The following is a 19,882-nucleotide window of genomic DNA, read 5'->3' as shown; positions in this document are numbered from 1 at the left end:
CAAACGTATATGATGCACCAGTAATTCGATAAGCATACAACCATCGACATCGATTATATTTTAATTAATTAAAAAAAAAACTTATACGTCCTGGTAGCCGACTTTTAAATATCGAACACTAAAAAATAGTAATTGTTAAATAAAAAAAAATTGTGAGTGAATAAGACTGTGAAAAATTAAAACTTGGACACAATTAGTTGGAAATGTTAAGCGGGAAGATCTTATTGTGTTTTGTATTAGTTGCTGGTGAGTTTTCGTGCCAATTATATCACTTTAATTATTCAAGAAATAATAAAGGATTTATACGGTGTATGTATCTTATTTGTACTTTAACACCCAACCCACAATTTGTGCGTTCAATGACAAAGGAACGAAGAGACTTAAATTACTTTGTGATTGAAATTTTAAATAATTTCTAATTCAATTATATTTCATTTGAAATATTTGTGTAAAATATTCTATATTTTGGTTATTTTTGCTAAATTTTCATTAAAAGATACTTTATTATTAGTATTTACATTATCCATTCATAGATGCACGACAATATTTTTTTTATTATTATTATACATATTTATTTATTTATTATTACATATAGTATATTACTACACTAATCCGCTAATATGTACGAATGAATATTATAATTAGAAAAAGATAGCATATCAAGATAAAACATATACTGTATTTTAAGTTAGACCTTCAGGATCATAACTGTAAAACCGTATCTAATTTGGTGCAGTAATTTTTGCAGATAGACAATATATCTAAAAATATTGTTTTGGAATGTATAGTCTTATTTTTAACCGTAATTTGATTACGGTTAAAAAATTATAGTTTTTAGATTATAAAGCATAAAAGGTTACAACAACGGAATACTTGAATTGAAATAAATTTAATTTACCTGAAATACTTAAATATAAGTATAAGCATCGAGTCAGTAAAAAAGTCGAAACGAATACATGTTATTGAATGAATTATTTATTAAACTCATGACACAATAATTTATTAAAAACAAATAAGAATCATTACAAGTAAACCCTTCCTATGTCAAAATCGAAACATTTGTTAGAAGCTAAAACGCCACAGGCAAATACGCATCCAGACGAACAAAGGCTTCATTTAAAACTTCCAATAAAATAGGGTAATTCACTACTTTAGAATCTTCTTCTCTCTAATGAATAAGCAAACCCACGGACAAAGGCTTCAAACATTATAATATCACTTTTTGCCTCATCTAGCTTCCTGTTACGTCTCTGGTCATCCGTTTTAGTGTTTCAATATCAACCTGGTAGTAATCTTTCTGACTAAACCAAGGAGTCCATATATGGTTTCATTAATATAGTTCCTTTGATCGCCTCTATGCCACTAGAGAGAAATTGTACAAAACTACCCCTGTCCCACTAGTATTTCTGCCGTGAAGCAATTGTGCTTGGATAGTTGTGTACGGTTTGAAAGGCGAAATCATCATCATCATATGCTATCTGCCCTGTGCTGAACATTGGCCACTCCCATAAATTGACACAGACCTCCCCCAAAGACTGCCAAAAGGAATGATCCTGAGCCACCTGCATCCACTGACTCCCCTGCATTACATTTGTGGTCATCGCTCCATTTGGGTATCGTCCTACACGAAATGCGAGATATGGCATCAAAAATGGCAATGCATTAAGGAAAGCAAAGGCATCATAGTGTATTTTTTTGTCTGTAGTACTGTTTATATTTAAAAGAATCAGTTACTATTTCTCTAAACGAGTTGTAAATTAATGTATCGATAGACACGTTACCGCTAGCTCGTGCATGAAATGAAATGAGGTAGCGACGTGAGCATTCAGCGTCTTGATTTATGCAACGAAAATATAATCCACCAATGAATATGTTAGCCACTTGTCTGGAGAAGCAGGTTATCATCCTACAAAAAAAAAACAATGTGTAAACGCACATTTCAACTGCCACAATGAGTTTAAATACAAGATACCTACCTATTTATTCGCATTGTCGAGAATGTTTAGTCTGCGCTATTCTGTTTACATCATCAGGTCAAGGTCATGTGGTTGAAGATACATAATATATCAAATTTTTTGTCAGTTTGATGTATGGAAATGATAGCAATTGTAACATTTTAAATCTTAAATTTTTAATGCATCTCCGATCGAGGAATATAATACTCTCTACAGAATCTTCCTTTTAATAATCTTGAGAATTCAAAAGCCCATTTTGAAGGAATCATTATTAGTATTTGCTTTGTGCACGGTATTTATTAAGTCTCTCGCGTTTATTGTTAACGGATAAATTAATATCGTATTAATGAGAATATTTACGGACTAATACATTTACAAAAGCGTGCGATGGGGACACAGTAGGGTTTTAAACCCCCCTGGTCTTTACCCAACCCTGGGCAACTTTAACATAGAATAGATATAAGTACAATATTTATGATAGAATATTTAATAGGTAGAAACTTCAATACTATGGTGTAGAAGAAAGGAATAGTTAGTAATGGGATCTAACAGCCCCATTGGTAGCACTATACCCTATTTTATTTATTTATTTATTCTATAATGGCCACATTAAAAAATTATTGGTACAAAAGGAGGATTTAATGCTATATAGCATTCTCTCCCAGGCCACTCTGGCGCCCTTGGGCGCATGCGCAGTCCAGTAAGAGCTGACGCCTCTATAATTCCCCTCTCGCGGGCTTGGAGTACCGTCTGCATTCGCCCCTGCATACGTGTTCGGTGAAGCTGTAAAGGCCATTTGCGGCCAACAGCAAACACAGTTAAAAAAAGTCGACCTTTGACAAAACAGAAATGTAATTATGCGGTGAAAAATTGAAAATTGTTGTAGATACATAAACAATTACAAACGTATCCAAATGGACTTATAAAAATATATAACACATACAATGGGGAACTACTGTACATTATAATCATAATAAGGTCGACCACTACGCTTTTTCTAAAAATTTATCGCGGTTAATTCTTGTTGAATTCATTACGATGAGCTAACTGACCTGCTCTCATCCTCACCTATCATTTCTAACTAGGGCACCGCTATCGTATACCGATAGCGCTGGTAATGGCATGGTAACTCCACCATTCCATTATCATCCATAAAAAATCGTATAATCAGAGTTAAAATTATTAAAATACTTTAAGCATTGAGAAGAGTACTTTTGATCCCGGTCACGTGGGCGAAATGGCGGGTATTGCTACTAATGTAAATAAATAAATAAATAACCTTGTTAATTAACTATAAAATAGACATGAAAACAAAGAAAACAGCTGCAGAGCAAATGCCCATTAGACCGTTTGGCGTCTTGATCCTCGGGTTATCAGGCGCACGCCCACTGCAGACTCTGTCCGACGAATCGGATTTCACTGGCCGCAACACGTGTATTATTAGATGTGAGCAATCGATTCTACAGACATGCTGACGACTGATCGACAATGTAATCGAAGTTTCTCGATTAAATTCATTTACATTCCGTTTCATATTTTTATTGTATAAAAAGCACAAAATGGGGATGGTTACTGAATTTCACCTTAAAATTATGAGGAGGAATACGGAGAAAATGAAAAAATCCGTAACAATAAAGAGAACTGTAATAAGACATTCTATAGTTATAAAAATAAAGGAAGCCGTTTCAACTAAGAAGAATGACACTGATATTGTAGTAATATATTTTACAGAATTAGGTAATAAGTTAATAGTTATAATTTAGTCTACTAATAAAGGTCATTACGTCCTTCGCATTAAATGTTTTTTTAATAGGTTATAATGAAATGGTAAGCGTAAACCGATAGCGCATACGGGGTACATGCGCTATCAGTATACGCTTACGGGGCACCAGGAAGAGTTGATAAATGAGGATAAAATCAGATCAGTTAACCCATAATGACAAATTCATAATGAATCAACCAAGATGGTTTCCACAGGGAACTGCATGGAGGTCGAACTGAATATTGGTAGCAATAAGGTTAGGTCCTAATTATTAACGATTCCTTTCTACTTCGCACTAAATATTAGTTGCATGCATAGCAAGCTCAAATGAAAAATAATCTATTTTTTCTAATTATAAAGATTGGGTTCTACAAAAAAACGGACTTTGGTTGTGATAAAACCAGTTATTTTAATTTAAAAACTAATTTACTGAACCGATTTCGATTAAATATATCCTTTCAGATAAGTATATCATTTCAGATAAGAAAGGATTTCCCCAAATCAGTTTACAACTAACGGAGTTATGAGCTAACAAACATAAAAAAATAACCAAATTGAGAATCTTTTTGAATTCGGTTGAAAAATAAAATGTCTACTACATACTTACTTAATAGAAGAATGGTTTAATGATTTAAAATAAACTTATAATCGTAAATGTTTTCTGATGCGTTAATGCGCAAGAATAATCAAATCATTATATGATGAAATTGGATTTAATATAAAAATCATGTTGCCAATTCATTTATCGTTAGTGATTTTGTTGCTCTTTATCTCAGTTCCGTCAAATTAATGTATACATAATTATTCATGAAGTGTGGGAACTAAACGATACAATATGTCCTGGGGTGATTCAGCCGAGGAAGTGTCGATAATAAATCGGACTATGTTTCTGGAAATGAGGGCGATTGTGACGCGCGTCTGATAAAAAAATATAATAGTTATGCAGCTAGGACGGGGTTACTGCGCAGTATGATCTTACGTATTGTGACACTATTGCAATTGGGCCTTATCAGAGTGTATTCTGTCATCTTATAATCATGAACATAACTAGTGAGGCAATTCGATTAGTTTCGTAATAGTTTTTTTTACGCAATTCGATAAAAAACTAAGAAACAAACTGTCTGTACTCTACTGTTCAATCTGATAACAATACACATACATTTACATTGGAATTGAACAAACTTTATGTATACTTTATTAGTAGACTGAAAATAGATTTTCTTCACTCATAAAATATGCAGTAATATAATAAAGGGCATGAATGATACTCGAGCATTCGTGACTTAATTTTTTTTTGGAATAGTTACCCCGCCTGCGCTAACAGTGTACACTGGCGGGACACCAGTGAGGGATGACAGGTGAGGATGTAAATGCAGGTCATCGTGTTGTATACACCTGGAATTCAGTACGATGGTTTTGAGAGGAGCTACGTGGAGTGCGACCTGACTGGGTATATAATGTTAGTAAAAAGATACACAAACGCCCATTCATGGCACTAAATACCGTTTTTTTTTTATTTATTTCAAATACCTAATGGTAAATATTTGTTTAGTCCAGTTACGTCACATTGAATGTCAGATAGGGAATTTGTGTTGTTTACATAAGATTTAATATAATATATTATTTATTTGTGATACAACTATAAATCAACTATAAAGGGGCGTGTGCAATTATTTGTTTACAAAGCAAACGAATGATAATACGGAACGGTACAAATGCGCAATAGGGATGAGATCACAGGAAAATTTTAGGAAAATAAATAATACTGATTAGATTAAGTGAGGTCGGGTAAAATGTCACAACAATCATGGCCTCATCAAAACAATAATGGAATAAAACAAGAAATAATTAAGCTACGTTTATGTCCCCATTAATTTATCAACAATATATTTATCGGACGAAAGTGACAGCCGGCGTGTATTGTTTCAAGTTTTGCACATTTCAAAGAATAGAAATATTGCATACTGACATTAATCATTATTAATGAAGAAGAAGAAGCTCTCAAATTTGTTATTTATGTCACATCTTAGTTGGTGTTGGTTAGTCATACATTTGACCTACGGTTTTGGCATCTTAACGGGTAATCAATATGAAATTTGGTAAATTATTTTATGTACTATTTGGGGTAAAGAAATAAGTAGATGACATGTTCTTTGACCGGTATAGAAAGTATTTATCCCGATTAGTCAATATATCCCGGCCACACAAACGAAGTCGGCGGCAAATATAGTAATGTAAATACCTAAAGAAATTTGTGATAAACATGCATTCACTGATAGTAGTATCTATTGGTCTCGTGTTTTAAGAAACTTCATTAGATAGGCAGGTAGTTTAAATCGCAACATAGGTCAAGTCTTAAATAACACAACTAAACTTTGAACTTTAATAAACAACGTAATTTATTTAAATCGCAATTGTAAACACGAGACGAACATAATAATTATATTTGTTAATATGTGAGCTAATATTCTTGAATATGATGTAATTGGATCATTTTTTTTTTAATTTTACTATTTTAAAGAATTTAAATAAATTACGATTATCATCCAGTAACCTTAAAACCAAACGCAATTTAATAGAAGGGAAGGGATTAATAGTAATAATTGCTAATAACCCCACTGGAAACTTGGTGAATTTTCTATAAATATAGAGAAATTCATCACGATGCATCAGCTGACCTGCTTTCTTACTCATCTATCATCTTTCATTGATACGTTCCAGCGTATAACGATAACGTAGACGTAGACGTTTAAGTTAAAATGTTATAAAAAAAAAAACAATCTAAACCTGGCAACGCGACCTGCGTGAAACAATTGTAGACGCGTTTGTTTTGCACAAATGACGTTTCGGGTTCGATTTCCATTCTGGTCAATTTGGAAAAGGAACTTTTCTGAATTATTGTTTGATGTTTATTTCACCGCCCCTCATAATACAGTGTATCCTGGATTGAGGACTGTGAGTGGTGTGATTGTGTGGCATTTATATTATTATTATTTATTTCAGCGTGGCGTGAGTCGGCCAGTCTACCAGTGCTGCCTGCACGTATAGGCGAGGACAGCGAAATCGGTACAGTTCCAGAGGTGCGGATACCGGTGGAGATGATGAGGGAAGGGGTGCCGCCGCCTCTGTGCGCGGCCAGGTGCGTGGCCCCATCCGCAGGGCCAGTGTGCGCCTTCGATGCAACCGGCACCGCTAGGACCTTTTCTACGTTATGTGAACTAGAAGCTGCATCGTGTCGCGAGAGTACATGTTAGTAATCTATAATTGTAAAATCATATGTCTTGATTAACTATCAACATAACCAAAACTACTGCTCGTAAAACTATTGTGATTGAATTTTGGAACAAAAGTTTATTATAACGTAAACAAGAGTTTATTAGAATTTCAACTTAAACATGCGTTCAAAGCTATGTGGTACCGTGTATTGAAATAAAAATAATCTCTCGTACTTATTAAGTGTGCGCTGGTAGGATAGAAGGGCAGCAGTATTAATTAAAAATGATTAGACTTAGCCAGTTTTCATTTCCATCACAAAGGCGTATATGTTAATAAAGTAAAAAGAGAAAAGTTATAATACTTTCCTCTTTTCAAAGAAATATTCAAAATAGAAAAATATAAAAAGGTAAACTTATATATGGTAAAAAGGGTTCTGTCGCCGACACTACTAATTCAATAGCTGAACGCGTATTAGTATGGGAGGGTCAGCATTTTTACAGTTTTCTTTTATAAAAATATTCAATACCAGAGGGAGACTTTGTACAAAAGTCGATTGCTTGGGTACCTCTGTCCCATTCGTGTTTCAACCATAAAGCAGTTGTGTTTGTATGGCTGTATTTCAGTTTGAAGGGTGGGATATGGTGTGAATTTACTGGGTACAGAGGAATAACACCTGAGTCCTCATGAATGGCAACGCATGGGGGATTTCATGAGCGAAACAGTATACTCTGTTATGTTCATGGTACTGCTCATGTCTATAGGCGACGGTTACCACTTTCCATCAGGTGGACCGTCAGCTTGTTTGCCATTCTAAGTTGTATAAAAAAAAAATATTCCGTTTCACTAGTAGAATACTCCACTTAAAGGATTCTAACGATTTTAAATTCAACCTGTATATAATACTATCCTTACGCTTTTTATTTTATATATGTACTATCGATAAAGTTTTTATATAAATAATCAAATACTTAAGGACACGCACCTCAAGCTTTAATTAAATAATAAAAGTAATATCAAGAAAGTAAAATAATCTAAGTTAGAAAGTGTGTGTTAAAACTCAACCGGCGTCGTATTTTTTAATTTCTAATTATTTTATACCACGAAGATGGAAAACCAGCAATCAATCTGTCTGATTGTAAATGCTCACTGTATTATATGGACGCATACAACACACGGATTATCACATGGGTGTTGCCGGTCCTGAAGAAATTTTAATATACCATTCTTGAAGAACCCTGTACTGTAGACTATAGGGAAAACCTCGGTAGAAAGCTTATTTGTTACAGCAACTCGAGCGTCCGCAGAAAAAACTAAACTAAAATCGCAAATATTATTAGAATTGGTATCATGGGGGGTATCATGGACGAAACAGTATACTCTGTTATGTCCATGGTACTGCTCATGTCTATAGGGGACGGTCACCACTTTCCATCAGGTGGGTCGTTAGCTTGTTTGCCAATTTAATGTTGCATAAAAAGTAATTGATTTTCATATTTATCTCCTGAACATTTTTTTAAAATACTGTTTTTTGTTTCAGATTACGCGATCACGAGCCTGGGCGTATGTTGACCGAAATTTAATGCTTGAGTTTTTATTTTAGTGTAAGTTTATGTACCGCTAATTAACGCTAATGGGCGCTTCGAACAATTGCCTGGAACTTACTTGATGTTTTAGAAAATCTAGTCCATAAATTCTTACAATAGGAATACTTAAATTTGACCTTGGATTTGTGAGAAATAGATCAAAATTATAGGTAGCTAAGATTGACATTTCTTCTGTAAAAAGGTTAAAGTATAAAAATTATAATATATAATATATTACTGTTTGATTAATCATAATCCTTACACAGTTATAGAACCTATGTATAAGAATTTACGGCTGGATTCTGACAGATAAAACAAACCTTTGGCAAATATTAGAACAATGATATAGTAATTGGCAGTATTAGGTACTTACATCATTATTATAATTTAAAAATCTAACCTACAATCAATATAAATATTTGAAATGTTCCAAAAATTATGTAATATTGGTATTTTTCAATTATAACTAGTATGAATTATAATAATTTAAGTAATGTAACTTACATAATTATGATATATTATTATTATACTTAGTATAACTTAAATCTATAATGTTAGAGTTTAAAAGGAGTAAATAAAACATCGTAGTTCGTGTCAAGTTAGTAAATTATAGATTATTTAGTTTTAAGGCTTTGGTTGAAGAGTTCCTAAAATTCTAAATTAATTTTTATTTATACGAAATTGTTTAAGTTAGATTCGAAAGGCAAATTCTTTTTCCTTATTTGGTAAATTATTTTGATGTGTTTGTAATAATAATACCAAAGTCCTCTGTATAACTAAATATATTCTTAGTATGTACCTACGTTAAGTTGCATAAGTTATAGTTCTTATTTATTGTACAAAGTACGAAAATAATTTTCTTAAATGAACCGTGTTCCAGTTAAAACCGATATTGTCATTATAATAGACAAATTAGTTAAATAAAGAATTCGTAAATATATTGTAATTTATTTTCATTTCATAAACATGTTAAATATAAATAATATTAATTTATACTATTATTATTATGTTATCATTCACAGTTTGTGTGCCGAACCATTTACACTAGGTTCCGCTGAAGACGCCTAGTTTAGAGGTGAAACATATGTCGCAAAACGTGCGTGGACTAAACAGCGGTCGGAAATTGCTAATATAAAAGATTGTATAAATTCTGGTTATAATAATAATAGTCAATCTTGGAGTGTCGGTAGTCGCATACATACTAATAGTAGCGGAATTAAACAATTTAATTCTCATCAACTAACCAGAGGCATAGACTTCTCCCAAATATACAATACCTATATATATTTGTGAAACCAACATCATTATGCGTTGAAGGTATTGTTCTACATGAGAAACTAAACATTCATTCCAATGAAAAGTAGTATGTTACAAGCAACATGCGTGTCGTTTGCCGTTTTTAACTTATTTTTCCTTTAAGAAAAATGCTCGTTATTAATCTTATAGATATTGTACTGTGAAATAATATAATACCATTTTCCTTTTACTAAGCAATGAACATAAGATATACTGCTAATGTATTTCCTCTTGTCCTTCCATAAAATGTATCATCATTTCCGAAAACTATTATAAATGTAAGTATTTTGTGGCAATAGTTTAAAATTTTGATTATAGTATTACGTAGGAGATTTTATTGAATTTTTATGGTGTTGTCATGTCAGATACATAGAATCCAAAGAAATGTATCATCCACGTTGAACTGAAACTTCCGAATTATCATTTCTGCTACTTATAAAATATGAATCTGATTTCATTCAGCAGAATCGTATTATAAAAGAAATTTCTGCTTTAGTTGCTCCAATATCCAGAGAATAAATACTGAACTAACACTACAATAAAACAATAAAAGTAAATATAATCATACAAAAGCATTTAATTGACCATTTAAATTGAAGGAAACATAATTAAAAAAACACATTGTAGCGTGTAAAATAATAACTTGATTGTCATGATAATGACTGTATAATTCTAAGTTTATCTAAATTAAACATCACAGCTTCTTTGAAAAGTGGGTTATAAGTGAGAAACAACTTCTCGAAATATTAAAACTAAAATTGAAAAAAAGAGAAAAAAGAAATTAGTAAAATCTTCTCTTCTAAATCAGTAAACATTAGTGAAAATACTACGCATAATATTACTGCATATATCAAATTAAAAAATATATGTGCGCGCCAATGACGGCCTATATTTCTAGGTTATAATAAAAAAAAAAAAACATTATAAAAATAATGAATGTGAGAAAAAGAGATAACAATATCTTCAGTAAATCTTGGCGTCGAAGACTTTATCGAATTTACGAGAGACGGATACCATCAGAGCCGGGGCACTGACCGTTGCTGATCATCTTGAAATCTGAAAAAAAAAATATAACAATTAATCGTGATAATGTGTATGTACATCATAAGGTGTATAGTGTACTACATATATTATTTACATGGCTTTCCTTCCTCCTTTTCTCTCTCTAATAATTCCTTGTTTTTAGAATATAATATAACATTACAAAAACATTACATCTATAATATAAATGACATCAGAGATCTCCTGGAGATAATGAGTAGTGACACAGTTTTTAGTGCAATTTCAAAAAGGAAGAGGTCATGAATCTCCTATATTGTTTAGCTAATTCCGAATCAGTTTTCTGTCGTTTAAATTTACATGTTATCGTCCTGTGTAAATTTATTCAGAATTAAGTTAACATTTTTTATAGAACATACCAAATCTTAAATTATTACTTCGTCACCACCATACATATTTAAATTGAGAAGATAGATAATGTGGACCGTTATATACAGTAACTAGATCAAACTTACTGTTTCGAAGTACAGTTTAGAAAAAGTATAGGTCTTTTATAGGAATGGGCATTAAATATACATAATATAATATACTGTGCTTTGGTATCTGTTATGAAATTTAATGTCCAGTTTATTTTGGATCTACCTTTTAATAAGTTTAAAACTTTTATTAAAAAATACTTATTGAACAAGCCTATTCATACATTACACACTAAACGATTACTTAAATGACAAATGTGCTTGGTGTTAGTCGTTCATACACGGGCTTTCAACGATCATGTAATTTTAGACATAATACATTTAAATAAATACCCATAATGTTAATAGATATTTAAAAAAGAAACTGTTGAGTTTCTTGCGGGCTCTTCTCAACAGATAATAACTTTCCGAACACTGTATTCATAAAAAAATGACGATTTAAATAAGAGAACTTGAATAAAGGTGATTTAAATTTGAATTTGGAAACCGCCTCTTGTTAGTCATTCACTTTAATCTACAACTCGATATCGATATGCATTGGGAACCATTAACCGCGCAATTGTAATGATCACAAAAATCTTATTACTAGAATTTGGGTGCTAAACAACAGTAGGTTCCGAACAGCGATCTAATAATTTGCCTGAAGATACATCGTTTAGACGTGAAACTTGTTTCCCAAAAAGAACGAATGAACAAAATGGCAGCCGGAGATTAAAATTTAATATGGAAGGTTGTGGAACTTATAACAGTAATAGTGGTGCTCAATCCTCAAGCTTTGTCAGTCACATACATAGTTGTGGTAGCGGAATGAAACAAAATAATTCTAATCAAATAACTTGTGAATGAAAATATTAATTTCTTTATTAATATTATGAAGTTTAGTTAGGATCTGAGCCAAACAGATTTAGGTCAAACAGATTTTAACATCAAAACAATGTAACTAGAATTTAAATATCGATAAATATATTGAATGCTATTACGTTGACACTATAATTAAGCTCGGTACTAAAAAAAATTTGTGATTCGAAATTAGAATCTAGAATATGATTTTGAATTTAATAATAGTATGTGATTCCTTGTGTTTTATAAAATTTATATAGAAACAAATTCAAACACGGTTTTCAGAAATGATCCCTACATGAGCGTCAAGTGTCACGCGTTATTACCCATCTATATATATCTATGGTCACCACACTAATTTAATTATGCATTATATTTATTTTTTCCTGCTTGAACAAGTTCGTTGAAAATAACCTGTGGATATTACGTTTGAAAAAAACAATGAATTAGCGAATCTGAATCACTATCCGGTTGGTGGTCAGGCTGAACACAAAGGCTCTGTATGCGATTACCACGGCTTACGTCACACTTCACGCCCTGTGGCTTTTCTATTATATTGTTTAATGTTATACAATTTATAAAATATTGAAGTGTTAAATATTTCTACTATTATTGTAAATATATCAAAGCCGAAACTAGTAAAGACAGAATAAGAAAATTTAAAATGATCTAGGTTAAAATGTTTAAAGAATAGCATTAAGAAGGAACTTTACATTTTTTATGCTTTAGTTTGATATAATCTTCACTAAATAAAATTGTTTGGGAAGAAAAATACGAAAAATTAAATAATAAATCTGTAGTATTAACAGCTTAGATGCGTATCAGATCTAAATACAGCGTACTTCCTGGAAGCTATCGGTCCTCTACCAAGTATGCTCTGAATTGGACCAAATTGATTTACTCAGGCGAAACTGTAATTGATTACTACGATTCTGTTTTATAATTCTAGTTGTATTCTCTATTTTTTTATATGAATTATGATAAAATATATCTAATATTTTAATATAGAATGAATAGTACATATATGCGCGTATTCCTTACCATTTTTATTACCATTTTACTAGTCTACCATTTACCAATTAATTTGTTAAATAATGTATATTTAATTCTAAATAAACTCTACTTTTACCTTTTATAATAATAATAAACTTTACTTTTTAAACCCCCCCAAAGGAAGACTTATGTTTAACAGTGGATAGTTAAAGGCGGATATGATGATACAATTTCAATACAATATAGGAACCAGTTCTTACCAAAAATAGCAGTTACTATTTTTGGTTGCTATTTTAGTTACGTACAGAGTGATCTTTTTATTTTAATCACTGGTCTCGAACTAGGTAACCCTTTGACATGAAAACCAATCGCTTATCCCCGTTATTAGCTTTATCATTACTTACTCTCTTTATGCTCGCAATTGTAGTTGTGCAGGACACATTCACTGCCGAAAGACAGTGACTTGGCTCCATTCTTGCCAGCACAGAGCGGTTCAACCTTCACACTAGTGCAGTCCTGCATGCAGGCCTTCTTGCGAGCGGCTTCAGCCTTTAGCTGCTTCAGATCTGTTTTATCGGGCCGGCAAGACACGGCCACCAGAAGTACCGCTGAAATTGAGACGTTCGGGTAATGTTATATTCCATACATTAAATATTATAACATCATTATCTTTTACTCAACACAGGTCTTTCTTTCGGTCGGAAAAGGATATTAATTTAAAATCCGAAATCTACATAGCCAGCGTGGCCATGTGGATTAGCACTGACAGTGTTTTCTATGTGCTTCAAAATTAACAATCGTTCATTCATACAAGTAGAATACAGGTTTTCAGTTACGAGTATTTTACTATAGTATTATATTATTTATACTTGTACAAACCAATATCTTGTGACTTTTAACATAATATGTTGTCCCTTATTACTTTTGTCACCTCTATTGAAAAATAGTTTCTAATCAAAATTTATTAACAGAAAAATTTTTACACCACTACAAAGAAAGTTAAATTACGTACCAATATTTATTCTTTTATTCTATTTTTTTATAATATATCCCTATATTCATCCTCTTTCGAAAATCGAATAGAGTTCATTAACTTGAGTAAAACCAGTCTCAAGCAATCGAATTCTATCCTACTTTTTTGTTAAAAGATGTACATAATTATAATTGTGGAGCAAATTACATAGTTATAAAAGTCAAACTCCATAAAACACATAAACCAGTTAAGGCTCATCATACAATAAACACAAGTACATGTACCAGGTTATTATACTTACTCATCCAACGCAGTCATGGCTGACCTTAAGGAAGAACGTATTATGGTCGTAAAATAGTCAGATAATGACAGGAAGAGACTCAGTTTGAGCTAATATTAACTCGTTGTTTGTCATATTCCTTGTATGCAATTTGATGCGTGAAATTAGTTCCAAAAACTGGCACGTTCTGGTTTCAAGCGGTAAAAGGAAGTCAATAACCTATAGAAATATACCTCAGTCAACGCAGACTCTCGAGATTAGATAAATAGGTAATCATTATTTTTATTAGCCTTATATTTATAGTTTCATTGCTTTCTCACTACCTTTCTATACTAATCATAATACGTTTAATTTTATATAACCCTCGGATTTTTGTAGGCCTATGCAGTTTTTTTTTTGTGATTAATCACAAAAAAAAAAAATTAATTACGCTGCGAAATTTACCAACTTAACCAGCTTTCATCTGGGATTTTGATGGAACTCATCTCTTATTGTTTTGTGTATTTGCCACTATCTCTATTTATAGTGACAAATACAATATGACGCATGGTGGCAAGATTATTTTGATCTCATGTTGAAGTCGTAAGTATACAGTCGAAACAATTTCATCAGTGGGCTTTTGCATATTTATTGATACGGAGTTGCGATCACCAATTACTACTAGTCATAGGGGATCTTAATAAATGAAAATGAAATGGTAACCCTGCCTGTGCTATCGATATACGCTGACAAGACATCAAATGAGAGATGATAGGTGAGGATGAAAGCATATCAGTAAGCTAGACATGACGAATCTGAGAATCAACCATGATAGTTTGCAGAGAGAACGATCAACCTGACGAGGTATATTGCTAGCAGTGGGGTTGTTAGACCATTACTAACAATCTCTTTCTCCCTACGATTCATACGAGGGTTCTGTTGATATCAAGGGTCTAATTAAGTCGCTTTTATTATATAAACAAAGGCCTTTGACGTGGTTTACCAGACGACAAATTTACATACCCTCTAAAGCACGAAAAATGTGAAAAGCACTTATAATGATCCAAATATAAGATAAAAAAGTCCTTGATAAATGTTACTTCATTGATTAATCCATGAACATAATAACACTATACGCGTTATATTTTATTCCTTACTCATATTTATGAATTAAGCAAAAAAAATATCAAACCTTCAAGATTTTACTAGGAAATATCAGATTTTCCTCATTGCTTCCACGGATGTCTAGCATGTTTTGTTCACATTAACATAACTTACTGGATAAAAAATACAACAAAAACTACCGGCATGAGTTAAGTATGAGTTAGACCTAGTTAAGTTTTAAATATGTCTTCCCTCAGAATTATACCAATACTAGCTATACCAGCGACTTCGTTCACGTGACTACAACTGTTGGTTGATCGGGATAAATAACAGCTTATAGGTATGCCCTTCGCCAAATACTGTACCTTCATTGTTAAAATCGGTGCAGTGGTATTTGTCTATTATTTGTGTATGAATAAATATAATAGTTGAGAATTATGTATGAAGTTTAGACTCAAAGGTTTGCTTACGCGTAATTTTGTACTTAGGTACTTGAACCTTCAGCCTTAGCTAGATTTTAAAATTGTAAAAAAGAATTATAACCATCAAATCAAAAAATAACAACAAGTGAAAAAGTTAAATGTCTGTATAAAATAAATAAACCGAGCTAGATGCACGTATCGATAACCAAGTCCGAACTCTGCAGTAGATTAAAAAAAATGACGATTTAAAAGTGCTTGTAAACATGTCTATTTGAATAAAGATGATTTGAATTTATTATAAAGTTGTTATTATGTTAATATTAAGTATAAAAGCACTGTTTTAGGAGAGGCTTATGTCCAGCAGTGGACCACAGTAGGCTGACTGTGACGATGACGATGATGATGATAAGGATCTAGGTCACAAATTCAAATATGTCACGCAATTTCTTTTTATAAGTAAATATTAATAATTCCCATACAGATAAACTCAATGTAAGACGACCTCCCCCCCCCCCCCCCCCTCACTACATAGAGCGACAACCTAAATGGATTACAGAAATGCTTATACCTAACAGTCTATGGTAAAGAAGGAATTGTTAGTAATAAGGATGTATGTAGCCTCCATTGCTAGCAATGTACCCCGTCTGTGTATATATATTTATAAAGGTAACGTCATATGTCGTAAAACATATTTAGGTTGTTATTAAAGTACCTATTTACAAGTGGAGTTCACTGCTATAATTATAATACAGTAAAAACAAAGAAAAAATAATAAAATAGCTCACCAAAGACGAACAGAGAAAACGCCTTCATTTTATTTTTATTGCACTGTGCTCGTTCACCTTACAGATTGCAAACTGACCGCTGTATAAGCACAGCCCCCCTTTATAACAGCGGAGTGGGGCGACAACAAAAAGTGGTTTCTGGTCCACGAAGACTGCGCTATCAAGCTGTAAACAACATCCATTACTGGATACCTTAGGATTATGTCATAAATTTAAGAAGAAATACAGCAATGGTGATAAATATGTTAAGAGCGTCGATAAGGTATCATCTGCAGGTCACAGGGTTTGTTTTCGAGAGTACAAAAGAGGAATAATTTGCTTGTTGCCGAGTCGATCGAAATCTAAACTGAACGGTATCTTTTTGCGTGTATGAGTGTGCGTAGGTTGAGTTGGGAAATAGAGAAATGTTGTTGACATAACAATATAGGTACTATCCCCATTGTATGTGTTCGAGTTTCATGTACCATATTAAAAAATAATGATGACGTTGCAATATGCTCATTAGGAAAAATATACGTCTATTTATCAGTACCATCGTTCATTTTCTCTATGGATATAGGTACTTTCTTGGAATAACAAACGAGCTGACCTGGATGAAATTAGTAACTGTCTTCTATGCTATGCAGGAATACTGGAGGGTCTAAAATAAATATTTTGTAAGTGTACATGCGGTATTATTTTTCAATTGGGACTTTTAACCACTCTCTCTTTGGTAAATCCCATTTGCACTTATGTGAAATTCATTACCTTTTATAGTTTTTAATCAATTATATTTTGCTACATCTTATTATTTAAGTAAACTGCACTGACATTTCATTAATTTAGTGAGACTTTATCGGATTATTTATTATTAATTATATCAGTTAACTGAACTCTCTCCAAAGAGAAGTCACTCTCTCTCTGAAGTCCACTGCTGAACATAGACCTTGCCCATAAGGAGGTTTTTGTCAGTATTTGCCACGGCTTACAGGCAGATTGGCAACTGCAGTTAGGCTTTGGTAATATGTTATATTAAGAGAGACGCGTGGGCAGCAGTCCATCTCTCGATCGTTAATTTCTCTTAGTCGCCTCTTACGACATCCACCGGAAAGGAAGGAGTGGCCCGAGCCAGGACCACACAGCATGTTGTATTAATACAAAATAAATAATAAAAAAAATAATAATAACCGATTAATACGACGACCTTAATAGAGAAGCGATTTAACACTCTATCTCGCCTTCAAATGACTATGCAGAAGGTACCATTTTTTAATGGTAATTGATAATCGTCACCTATAACATGATCAGAGCTATGGACATCACATAAACACTATGATGCCCATGGCCTGGTTTTATACCTCCGTATCCGGTAATTTTCTGCCATATTCTACCTTTCAAACCACAGCCTTGTGATTCTAGGATTAACAGCCTCTCTTCTCCATTGATAAATGAGTATTTTCAGAAAAAAAATTAAACTATTCTATAAATTAGATTTTATTTTTTATGTACGTTTTTTTTTTCAAACTTTACTTTGTTTTATTAGGAAATATTAAAGCAAATAAAAAAATAATATGGCAAAATATAAAAAGGAATGTCAAAGCATTTTCCCGGTAATATAGAAACACAATGGATTTTGTGTAAAAATTGGTTCTATTATGTGACTAGATTTAAAAGACTACAAGATAAGTAAGACATATTTTTATTTACTTAAATTAATAATCCGTTTAATTTATAGATAAATAAAAAAAAATTAAGTAGTTTCAAGCGTTTACATAAAATAATGATTTTTATTTCAGTTTCGTATGCCTTGTCATGGTAATTTTTTTAAATTTTTTACAGGAATCAAATAAAAATATTTGTGATTATTGTGGATTATTTGAAAAAACTTTTCGTACTATAAACACACTTGTACTCACACTAAACAGTATTCAAAACATAGGAAAAAACCAGCTGGATTCTATAATCAGTCCATTGATTTGAAGGACCTTTTTTTAATGGGTGATAATGGATTGGTAACCCCACCCGCGCTATCAGTATACGCCGGTGGGGTACCAGTGAAGGATGACAGGTGAGGATGAAGCAGGTCAGTTAGCCCATCGTGACGAATTCAACAAGAATTGTTCACGATGGTTTCCAGGGGAACCACGTGGAGGTCGACCTAATAGGGCATATTACTAGCAATGGGGCTGTGAAATTCCATTTCTAACAATTCCTTTCCCCCCGATTTGAAGGACTGCTTCGAGATCAACCTGATAAGTCTTACGCCTAAACATAGGACTAGACTGTCAATTCACGACTGAATAGTTGCCGTGTAGGTTAAGAGATCAATGAAGACGAAAATATAAAATGTGTTTTCGTAATAGCATTCTACAGCTGCAATGTTACGTATTCTGCTGCTTGATCATTAAACGCTTGGAGATAGAAAATGTAGGTACTACACCTACTTGCAGTTATGAGTCTCTATACTATATATTTTCTTAATAAATTATTTACAAATTGATAGAAAACCAAGCATAAAGAAAGATGGACAAAAGTTTTTTCAATCTAGGTATCTTTACATTCATTTTGATTTCACTTGTAAATAAGTACTATATATTCAATATGGTCTCAGTACCTCTCTCTCTAGATGATAATCAAGTAACTCAATATTGTCGAACGAGATGTTATAAATACACAATACAGCGATCATGTATCAACGCCTTATAATAAAAGAACGGCAATAATGATAATGAAATCATGTTTGATTTAATCAGGCGTTAAAAATAAAGACTAGAGACATCTATTGTCGAGTAGTGAAATTATTAATAGGTATAAATAGCTAAACTAGCAATGCTTTATTGTAACTTATATTATTAATAAAAATATTAAGATGGCGTTACTTGTCATGTTTTCATGAAAAAATATAATCGTAAATCCAAACTTCTTTGAAATTATTTACAATTGCCAGGTACTTAATCTTAAATTTTTTGCCATTCGTTAACCAGATCATAAATGGGTCTCATTATTTTTATATAATACAAGCAAAAACAATGCATAAAAACATGGAGGCATATTTAGGTATATGTCACAGCCAATATTTTTAATTGTTACTCAGGAAAATAAGATACTTGGTTAAAACTTTGGGGAAATAATATAATGAGCTCCTTATTCAGACTTTACAATTTTGATGAACAGCTGATATTTTCTTCGCATCCTAATAATATATTTTTCTGTGTAAGGGGTAAATTAAACCACTTCTAA

General features: G+C 32.3%; 2 protein-coding genes across 2 annotated transcripts; one reads left to right on the top strand and one right to left on the bottom strand.

Annotated features, from left to right (window-relative positions):
- Positions 1-9,456, top strand: LOC113509812 (uncharacterized). Its single transcript, XM_026893237.3, has 3 exons — positions 1-246; positions 6,721-6,966; positions 8,471-9,456. Exons 1-3 carry the CDS (start codon positions 204-206, stop codon positions 8,500-8,502), a joined length of 321 nt encoding a protein of 106 aa, XP_026749038.1. The 5' UTR covers positions 1-203; the 3' UTR covers positions 8,503-9,456.
- Positions 9,457-10,365: 909 nt separating this feature from the next.
- On the bottom strand, positions 10,366-16,789 carry LOC113509813 (Kazal peptide Pr13a). The gene is made up of 3 exons (XM_026893238.3): positions 16,664-16,789; positions 13,525-13,728; positions 10,366-10,868 (listed from the first exon to the last, which is right to left on the bottom strand). The coding sequence occupies exons 1-3, from the start codon at positions 16,689-16,691 to the stop codon at positions 10,810-10,812; spliced, it is 291 nt and encodes a 96-aa protein (XP_026749039.1). The 5' UTR covers positions 16,692-16,789; the 3' UTR covers positions 10,366-10,809.
- Between the last annotated feature and the right edge of the window lie 3,093 nt (positions 16,790-19,882).

The sequence above is a fragment of the Galleria mellonella genome, unplaced genomic scaffold (genome assembly GCF_026898425.1).
Source record: "Galleria mellonella isolate WM207_F2 unplaced genomic scaffold, CSIRO_AGI_GalMel_v1 utg57, whole genome shotgun sequence".
In the NCBI taxonomy this organism is placed as follows: domain Eukaryota; kingdom Metazoa; phylum Arthropoda; class Insecta; order Lepidoptera; family Pyralidae; genus Galleria; species Galleria mellonella.
This window is presented reverse-complemented; position numbering and strand designations above follow the sequence as displayed.